The following is a 10,144-nucleotide window of genomic DNA, read 5'->3' as shown; positions in this document are numbered from 1 at the left end:
TTCTCTTCATTGACGTGAGGACAAAGAAGTCGTTCTCTCTTAGAGCCACATTGCTTCTATCCCTGCTGCAACAGCACTCATCGAAATTCATCCATACAAATACCATCCATTCTTTTCTTCTATCGATAAAGATATCAAAGATAAAGATTATAAGAAGAAGAAGTTAAGCAGTAGAAACGCATAGGTGGAATAGTCATGTTAGGATCGTTAGTACTGATACGAGTGAGAATGGTCTAGAATTCTTCCTTTCTTTCTTCCTTCCATTTCCTTGCTTTATCGAACTACAGCAGCTATGACGTGAACTTGCCAAGCTTCTGATAAGAAGAGAAGAAGACCTCCTCTCCGCCCATTCAATGGGACGGAGGGAGGGGGGGGGAGGAAGAAGAGACGAAGCTTTCCCCGGGAGATAGTCTAGTATTATAACACACAAGTAGAGGCATTACAGTAGAGGACTTGTAGGAGTTCGAGGAGCCTTTATATAGTACGATCCCGAGTAGAGTTGGTAGTTTGATTCTTATAGTAGGAGATGCTATACTAGAAGGAGTTTCACGAGAAGGGACGGATTGACGACAGGAAAAGGTCAAAGTCTTTTCTCATGGAGGAAAGAACCTGAAGATAGATCTATATATTTCTCTTCTTCTTCTTGCCTTTCCTGATTCATGGGACTTCACTTCATCTCCTCTTCTTGTTCTCTAGAGAAAGAATCTTCTTTCTTCTTTCTTTCCTTCTTTCTATCCTTCTCATATCATCTCCACCTACATACATCTACAGACTCGAGTCTATTCATTCCTCTCTCTCTCTTCTTATCTCTCTCTTTCTCTCCGCTTCTTCTCTCTCTCTTTCTTGAAACTCTTCTCTCCTCTTCTTTTTCATCTACTTTAGCGACCTATCCTTCTTCGTCTCTTCTCTCTCTCTCTATCTTTCTTTCTTCTTCATTCCTTTTTCATCTTCTTTCTTTCCTTCTTTTTCTTCCCTTCTTCTAAAGCAACATTGGTACGAAAGGCCTCGATCAGTCGTTGTATTTGTGAAGAAGATAAGCTATTAAAATCTTCGAGGAGAACTCTCTTCTCTGTCTCACGTAGATTTCTCTTCTCCCAGTATAGCCTCTTTCTTCTTCTTAGGACAGCTAGAGAGCCTCCTTCACAGCCTCTCGTTATCTTCTTCGTTTTAAGATATCTCCGGTTCTCTCGGATTCTCTGGATATGACCCTCTTCGATACACATGCGAGTATACGTGCTGACAATTCGATCTTTTCTACACGACAGAAGCAAAAGAGAAAGAAAGACAGAAAAGAAAGAAAAGAAAATTCACACAAGAATGGTATCATGAAAGAATCGATACATTAAATCGATCGATCTGCTATAGAGAGAGAGGGAGATATATATATATATGTGAAGATCAACAGATCCCGCATGTATAGACAAACTAAAGATAGATAGATAGATAGACTATAAATAGATAAAAAAATACTCCCCTATATGCCCGTCTCGCACCAGCATATGTATATATATCTATATATATATACATATATATACATACGTACAGCTGTCTATATATGTGTATCTACATAAAACTATGTGTCTATGTATGTCTACACGTACATGTTTCATACACACGTACATAGCTGTACATCATCATAGGCAAAGAAAAAAGAAAGAGATAGGAAAGAAAGAAAGAGAAAGAAAGAAAGAAAGAGATAAGAAAGAAAGAAAGAAAGAGTGAGAAAGAAAGAGACTTCTTACTGTTCTGGTGCTGTATCAGGATTGACAAAGATAGTGAATGCATGCAATGCTGTTTCTTCTTCTTCTATAAGACGATGAAAAGAAGAAGGAGAAAGACTTCTTTTTAAGAAGGGTGAATGAGAGAAAACTCCACAATGAAATAAAGAAGAAGAGGAAGAAGAGGAAGAGGAGAGTGAAGAATAGATTGTATCATGTATGAGAGAAGAAGATTTTATGATCCTGTCTTGTGAAGAGGTACAGAATTGCAAAGGAGACTGCGTAGATAACGATCGTAACGATGAGAAGAAACGAGAAGAAGAGGGAGAAGAAAAAGAAGAAAGAGAGATGAAGAAACACGTTTTCCTCTTCCTTTTCTTTTGATCGAGAGAAGATAGATGAGAATACAATAAAGAAGAAGAAGAAGAAGAAGAGAGAGAATCTGACTGAGAAGAGGACGAGGAAATTCTTCGGTCGAAAGAAGAAGAAGAAGACGAGGAAGGAAACCGAGGGGAAAAAACTGACAAAGGAGGTGAAGTGGTATGAGAAAGAAGATGAGGGAGATGTGAAGAAATGAAAGAGAGAGATGATTCAGAATCTCCAGTCGAGGTCATCGTACGAGGTGTATATACACCTCGAGTCACCTGCCTAGAATATTGATCAAGACGTGCGCTTTTCTCCGTGAGCGAAGAAGCGGGAGAACAAACATGACGACGCGAAGAAAGAGAATAAGAAGAGCCTTCAGCGAAAAGAAAGAATGAATGAAAAGATAAACCAGAAAGCGAAGAAGAAGAGGAAGATGAAAAAGAGGAAGAGATGTGGAGCGGCTGACACCGAGGCCTTCCTGTGAGAGAGCTATGATCGAAGAGAAATGAGAGAAGAAAGAGGAGAAGAAGAAAGCGCGAAAAAAGAGAAGAAGAAGAAGAAAAGAATGAAGACTTCAAATTATGAAGGGCCAAAGAAGAGAGAAGAAGATGATTCATAGGAGATACACACGACATGAAGAAGCTTTCCTCCTCTTCTCTTCTTCTTCGTCTTTCGCTTCTCGCATTTTGATGGATGACACGGAAGTCTTTCTCGAGGAGAACGTTTACTCCAGGAGATCTTTCTCTTCTTTTATCTCTGTTGATATAGAGACATTTCACTCTTCCTTTTGACTGAAGAAGAAGAAGAAGGAAGAGGACGATGAGAAGGAGAGAAGCAAAAGAAGAAGAAAGAAGGCTAAGAAAACAGAAGAATTTCGAAGGAAAGAAGAAGAAGAAAAGAAGAAGAAGAGGGCGAGGTTTGATAAGGAGATTGCTGTGATGCGTGTCTTTCTCTTTCTCCATGACGGGTTAGAGAAGAAGAAGAGAAACAGTAAGGGCTTTTAATCATTCAGCTCTATTCTTCTCTCTTGTCTTTCTTCTTCCTCTTTTTCCTCTTCTCCTTTCTTCTTCTTCTTCTCTCTTGTCGAGTTGAAAAACCTACGCAATACAGGCTCAGGTCTTTTTTTTCTTCTTCATTATGATCTTTCTATCTTCATCTTCACTCACTTACCTACCCATACAGACACATCGCCTCTCTTCATGTCTCTATCTATCTTCAGTCTATCTACCTATCTATCTTTAATCTGTCTATCTTTCATCTCTCCCCATGTCTTTATCATCTCCCTCTGTATCTATCCATTTATGTTTGTATGTATCTATTTATATATCTATCTGTCTACATATCTCAAGATCGGATTGTATGCATTTGGATGATAGAGAGGTCTTCCTTCGCCAGCCTTCATATCCAGAGATAGACTCTCTCTCTCTTGTCTATCACTCAGCGCGGTGTAAGACAGAGAGAGAGAATGACGATGTCTAGAGAAAGGAGAAGAATCTTCTTCTCTATTACAGAGAGAGAGAAGACAAGTCAAGCCTCTCTCTCTCAACTCTCCGTCATCTACCTTCTCCTTGAGAAGGAATGCGTGACGGATCGAAGATGAAGAAAGAAGAAGAAAAAGAAAAAGAAATGAACCAATCCACACACACACTTAAAATGTCTCGAGAAGAAGAAGAGACACTATGTCTACAATCCAGCCAAGCCACCTCTTATAACGCAAACGAATAGCTGAGAGGTTAGAATTTTAAGATGACAAGCAAAGAGGAGGTAAGAGAAGCACTCCGCACTCCCTTAAGGCAGAAGTCTTGTCTCCAGCAGAAGGAGTCCAAAAAGATCGATCGTCTTTCCTTTCATGAAAAAGAACACATTCATGACCTCATATATGGAGAAGATAGAAAGAGAAGAAGAAGAAGAACGCGAAGATCTTCTGTTAACGAAACGCGGTGGAAGGATGTTATGAAAGAGAGATAACGATAGAGCAAGAAAAGGATGAAGATGGAAATTCTCCAAATAGACTTTCAACAGAAACGAAGAAGAAAGAAGTTAGAAAAGAAGAAGGAGAGAGAGGTAGATCTGTAAGGAAAGGAGAAGAAGACAGACATGATGGGATATAGTTGTCATCCACCCCCCTTTCTTCTATCACGAAAATTCCTCACATTCCTACGTCTTATCCTAGCTAGCTATCTATCCTTCACCTATTCATCTATCTATGTATCTATCTATTTACGTATGTCTGTAGCTATCTATCTATCTATCTACGTATGTCTGTAGCTGTCTGTCTATTTTGGATTTGAATAAGGGTAGAGTTGAACAGGAAAGGTTTGATAAGAAACCTTCAAGGAGAGAAAGGCAGGGAAAATATGAGTGGAGACAGAGACAGAGAGAGAGAGAGAAAGAAAGAAAGAAAAAAAGAAGAAGTAGGAAGAAAGACGTTGCTTTGAGAAGTTACGGACTGCGAGAGAAAAGAAAAGAATAGAAGAGAGCCCATCGATGAATATACGTGCAACTGGAAGAAGAAGAAGAAGAAGGAAGAGCAAGAGGAAGGAGAGGAAAACACACCCTTTTACAAGCCTATAGAAGGACTGAGAGGAACAAAACAAAGAAAGAGATGAAAAAGAGATTACAAAGAAAGAAAGAGTGAGAAAGAAAGCTGTGGTGTGTCTTGTTCTCTTTCGTTGAGAAAAGAGAGGGAGAAGATTCCTCACCCTTTAGATTTCTTTGCTCTTCACAAGTGAAGGAGAAAAGAAAGAGATCTCTCTGCTCTTCTTCTTGATCATCGTGATGTGTCTTCTCTCTCCCTCTCTTTCATCTTGCAAGAAGGAAGGCAAGAGAGAAAACGCCGAGAAAAGAGAAGAGACACCTTCTTTCTTTCTTTTCATCTTCAAGACATCCCTTAGTCAAATCTCCGTCGGGAAGGACAGAAAGAAAAGAAAGTGAGAAAGAAAATGAAAAGAAAGAAAGAAGAGAGGTGAGAATTGCCATTCAGAGAAAGAGAAGAGAATCGATGGTAGATTCGGCGTTTGTTCATTCCTCCCTTCATTCATTCATCCTCATCTGGCTCGGTGACTTTACGCAGAACGTCTGAAGAAGTTGAGAAAGAAGAAAAAGAGAGAGAGAGATGAATGAGAGAAAGGAGGAACCCCCATGATTGCTTTCTAAAAAGCCTTTCTCAATTGAGTAATAGTTGTAGTCGTAGCAAAAGACCTTTATTTTCAAGAGAGTAGCCAGTTATCTTCATTGTCTCTTCTTTTCTTTCTCCTTTCGTTTCTCATTCCTTTCTTTCTTTCTTTCTTTCTTGGGTGTTCTCTTTCTCCCTGTCTCGCTAGTTTTTTCCCCGTGTCTTTCTTATCAAGTCGCAGCATGTCTCAAGGGAGACTGTTCTTTTCTTTCTCATCTTACTTCTCTTACCTGTCTGCCCTCTTTCAGCAGTCTTTGTCTTCTCTTCCTTGCTACGCTTGACAAGAAAAGCTTCGTGAAACAAACCTCTTTCTCTCTTTCTCTTTCCGCGATCATCTACCAAGTCGCGACCGAGACTCCTGAGAGCTCGATGAGAAGAAAGAGATAAAAAGAGAAAGAGGAGAAGAAAGATGAAGATAGAAGTCGAAACGGGATCGATTCGCTAAGTGTGCTGTGCAGCAGCATGTGAGCTCTTCGTTTCTGTTGCTTGTCTTGGAGATTTTTTGCGTTTCCTCTCTCTTTTCTCTTTTTCTTTCTCACCCCCTCTATCCATTATCTCTCCTTTTTCTTCCTTCGCATCCAGAGATACCTAGAAAGAAGCAGGAGAAAATCTCTTCTCGTCTCTCCTCTCCAAGTTCGTCGCACAGCTGCTCTTCTTCTCGCTCTGTCCCTTTCTTCTTCTTCTCTTCATCTGTGTTTTCTTCATCTTCTTTCTCTCTTCTTCTTGCAACAAGCCAGACATTCAACAGAAAAAAGAAAGAGAGAAAGAGATAAGGAAGAAAGAGAGAAAGAAATAAGAGAGAAAGAGATAAGAAAGGGATGAAGTTGGTAGGAGAGAGAAAAGAGCGACATAACGATCACGATGAGGGGGGCTTCATCGTGCTTCTGAAGAGAGATTTCTCTTCTTTCCTTCTTTTCTGACTCTCTCGATACAAACTCTCGACACATATCTCTCTTCTTTAGAATGAGATATCTATAGAGAGAAGCGAAAGCAGAGGGTTCGTGTGTGGTCTTTCTTTCTTTTCTGTTTTGCACTTCCTTCTTCGGCCCTTCTATCTTCTCGCCAAGTCCTCCATTAAAGAGCGCTATACCCTCACACACCCTCTCTCTTCACATACGTCTCCTCCTGCCTATACGGCTGTAAGAGAAAGAGAAAGAAAGAATGAAAGAAAGAAAAGGGGGAGAAAGAATGAATGAAAGTTTCCTGAAGACGGAGGAGTAAGGAGAATTAAAGAAGAAAAAGAAGGAGTGAGAAAGAAAGAAACAGCCTTTCTTTTTTCTCCATAGAAGAAGAAGAAGAAGGATAGCAAAGGGGAGAAGAAGCATTTCCAAGATTTTGATCGTTCATTCTTCTTTTTCTTTTTTCTTTTCATCTTTCTTTTCTTCTTCAGATCCATGGTAGCTCATAGATATATCACTCGATCTATTTTCTTCTATCGGTCTTTTCTATCTATGTATCTCTATGTATTCTCTGTGTGTCTTTCTCTATCTATATTTCGCCTTCATGTCTTTCGATGAGAGACGAGAGAAAAGTGAGAATATTCAGAGGGAAGTAGATTCTTTCCTGACTTGGATGGTCTGAGGCATCTACACATGACATCTATCTCAACTGTTTCTCTTCTTTTCTTACCTATCTCTCTTCGTCTCCCCTCTTCCCCTCCATACGTATCTCCCAGGGAGGGTCTCTCTCCTCCATCTCTCTCTCTTTCTATCTATCTACCCATACATATATATAGATCCTGTCTCTCCCTACGTATGTATCTATAAGAGAGCGTTAAAGGTGAGAGAAAGAGAGAGATCGATATCTTCTTTTTCTTCTTCTTCTTCCTCTTCGCATCTTTCGTTCAAGATGAGCTCTCCTTCTCCTCCTCCTGCCGTTTCCGTGGGGCTTAGCCCTCTTCTTCTGCAGCCTTCTTCTCTTCAAGAAGGAGATGAAACAGAAGTGAAGACAGCTTTACGAAAGACAAGCCGAAGTGAGCGAGGAGATGATTCGGGATGCATGCGTTTAGATAGTAGAGAAATCGAAGAGAAGATAAGAAACGTCAATAATGGCAACAGCTTAGATCTTAGGAGAAACCCGGACTACAGAAAAGAAGGAGATGAAGAAAATGTGGAGGAAGAGAAAGAAGATGACTCTTTATCTCTGCATAACATGAAGACAACTGCGTGCCATTCTCTTGCTTTCTCACCTACAAGCGTCTCGAGTGTGATATCTTCATCGTGTCAAAATAAGGATATGATTTGTCACCCCGAGAGCTCATCTCCTCTCGGGTGTACATACACCCCAACTACTTCGAAATCTCTTTCTTCTTCTTTCCTTCCTCCTTCCTTTCAAAAAGATCGTCTTCAACTGCATCAACAAGAATCGCAAGTCATTCAAGGTTCTTCTTCTTCTTCTATTGTCGATGCTTCTCTTCTTCATAGCGAACCGCCACACAAAGAAGAAGAAGAAGAGGAGATAAAACGAAGAGATCAGCCTCTTGACCGCTCAAGTCTTTCTTCTTCTTTTTCTCTCTTATCTTCTTCTACCCAAGAAAGACATGACGAAAATCTCAAACAGAGAATCTCTTCTTCTTCATCTGCCGGTCGACTTCTTACCAAGCCTTCTTCATCTTCTCCATTGAGTGACGATCCTTCTCGCTCTTCTTCTGAAGAAAGAACTACCCAGAAGAGTCGCGCGTTTCTCGCTCTTTTCCTTCGCATCTTACTTCTTTCTCTCATCATAGGCGGAGGTCTCCTTCTTATCAAGTATACTCCTCTGTGTACGTTTCTAAAGGAGATTTTCGTCGCTTATCAGCAGAGAAGAAAACGAAGAGCCACGACAGCCATGAAGGAAGAAGATCAAACAGGAGGAGAAGGAGGAGGAGGTCTTTTCGTTTCTCTTCTTTTTGACGGCGATCTGATTCACGATCTTCTCTATCCTCTTCTCTTTCTTCATCTCTATGCCTTGGTATGCGGATTTAGTCTTGACACTTCTCTTCGGTCTTCTTCTCTTTTCTTCTCTCTTTCTCTTTTGACTTGTACTATGACGAAGCCTTGGGAATCCAGCAGAAAGAAGAGGAAGATTCAGAAACGGCCCAGATATGACACGGGAGAAATTCCTCGTCAGCGGACTCTTCCTCCTCCTCTTCTTGTCAGGAAACACATCTCAACTGATAGATAGATTAAAGATAGATGGTACATTGAAGATAAATAGATAGATAGATGCAACTCTTTGGCAAAGAACTGTGTACACGTGTATACACACATTTGTATAAATATATAGATCCCTTATGCCTTTCTGTACGCATATCCGTGTATATACATACATATATCTGTATAAGGGTTTGTACGTATATTAACTCAGTACAGATAGATACAAATAGCTAGATGCCCCCGTTCGTCCTATGTGTCTCTCTACAGGCCCTCATATCTGCATGCATGCATATATATATATATAGTGTGTGTGTAATGTGTTGAAGGTGACTGTTATGATCATGATGAAAAGCACTACGAGTAGAAGAAGGTTTATAATGAAGCTACAGCAAGATGGTGCTGACAGGGGACACGCGAATGAAGACGTAATTCACCCCGCCCTAAAGAAGGAAGAGAAGATGTTGAGACAGGAAAGAGTATCTACATTTACGCACATAGAAAAGGTGAAGAAGGCCGTCGTGTTTTTTTTCCTTCGGTGCTTCAAGAAAACATGTTGCATCGTGAGCTGTATGTACACCTGATCACAGGGAGGAATTCTCTTCATTCCGGCTCCCGTTATGTCGATCGCAGCTGGTGCCATTTTCTTCGATTCTTTTCCTCTCTCGGTCACTCTGATTCTCCTTGGTAAGGAAGATTCTCTTCTTCTTCTTCTCTCGCTCTCTCTCTTTCCTTCCTTTCTTTTTCTTTTCTTCGTTTCTCTCGAGGTCTATCTCCTCTTCTATTTTTCTTCAGCCCGCTCTCTTCTCACCTTCACCTCAGAAAGGCGCATCCATGCTTCTCTTCTTCTGCTTTCTCTGTATATAGAGAGGTAGATATATATATATACTTCTTCTTCTTCGGCTTATATACGGAGAACGCCTGAGGTGTTTGTTGTAAAGAAGAGAAGCAGTGTGTGTCTATATATGTGTAGGAAGAAAGTTAGGAGATTAAGATAAGGAGACGAAAGGAAAAGAAGGCGAGTGTTGTTCAAGATGGTGAATACTTCCCTTGAGAGAAGGATCAAACAGATACCAAGATACTTGAGAAGCGAAAGATTGCCTCTCTTCTTTCTTCTTTCTTTCGAAGCGCCATGAGAGAGATCAGGAGAGTAATGATATCCGTACCTCTTCTTTCTTCCTCCTCTCTTCTTTCTTCTCATTTCTTCTTTCTTCTTCTACTCCTTTTCTTCTTTCTCTCCTCGTGGATGTCTTCTTCCTTCCTTTCTGTTTCTTCTTTCTTCTTCATAATCTTTCGATGCATGTGCATGCATGCATGTGAGTGTGTGTGTGTGTGTGTAGGGAGTTTACTAGGAGCGTCTGGAAGTTTCTTTTTATCTCGATTTCTGTTAAGACACCTCATTGTCCGCCATTTAGTTGAAAAGCGCCCTCTACTCAAAGCTTTAGATCGCGCTAGTAAGCTGAAGATAATTACGATCAAGAAGAAGAAAAAGAAAAAGAAGAAAAGACAAGAAAGAGAAAGAAACAGAAAGGAAATACTAGAAGAGAGGAGAGAGTGTGGCTTGTGTATCTTTACGCCTTCACACTCTCTTCTTTACACTCGATCCTTCTTCAAGTCGTCGAAAGATAACATAACTCCTTCTGAAATACCATCCACGGCGAACGAGCTGTCTTCTCCTTTCTCTTTGTGCTTAAGTTGGACCCATAAGAGGGAGAATACATTGTCTGGCCTTGTGGCTATCTATCTATCTATCT

At 40.5% G+C, this 10,144-nt stretch overlaps 2 protein-coding genes across 2 annotated transcripts; one reads left to right on the top strand and one right to left on the bottom strand.

The window, feature by feature from the left end:
* Positions 1-56: 56 nt before the first annotated feature.
* CSUI_003899 (uncharacterized protein) lies at positions 57-5,115 on the bottom strand. Its single transcript, XM_068064094.1, has 2 exons — positions 1,743-5,115; positions 57-1,254 (listed from the first exon to the last, which is right to left on the bottom strand). The coding sequence occupies exons 1-2, from the start codon at positions 3,044-3,046 to the stop codon at positions 933-935; spliced, it is 1,626 nt and encodes a 541-aa protein (XP_067923931.1). The 5' UTR covers positions 3,047-5,115; the 3' UTR covers positions 57-932.
* A 145-nt stretch (positions 5,116-5,260) lies between these two features.
* Positions 5,261-9,843, top strand: CSUI_003898 (snare associated golgi protein; the record flags this gene model as incomplete). The annotated part of the gene is made up of 3 exons (XM_068064093.1): positions 5,261-8,208; positions 8,981-9,077; positions 9,731-9,843. Coding segments are annotated over exons 1-3 (1,311 nt in total), but the record flags the coding sequence as incomplete, so codon positions are not given.
* Between the last annotated feature and the right edge of the window lie 301 nt (positions 9,844-10,144).

This window comes from Cystoisospora suis (assembly GCF_002600585.1).
Source record: "Cystoisospora suis strain Wien I chromosome Unknown contig_1755, whole genome shotgun sequence".
Lineage (NCBI taxonomy): Eukaryota > Apicomplexa > Conoidasida > Eucoccidiorida > Sarcocystidae > Cystoisospora > Cystoisospora suis.
This window is presented reverse-complemented; position numbering and strand designations above follow the sequence as displayed.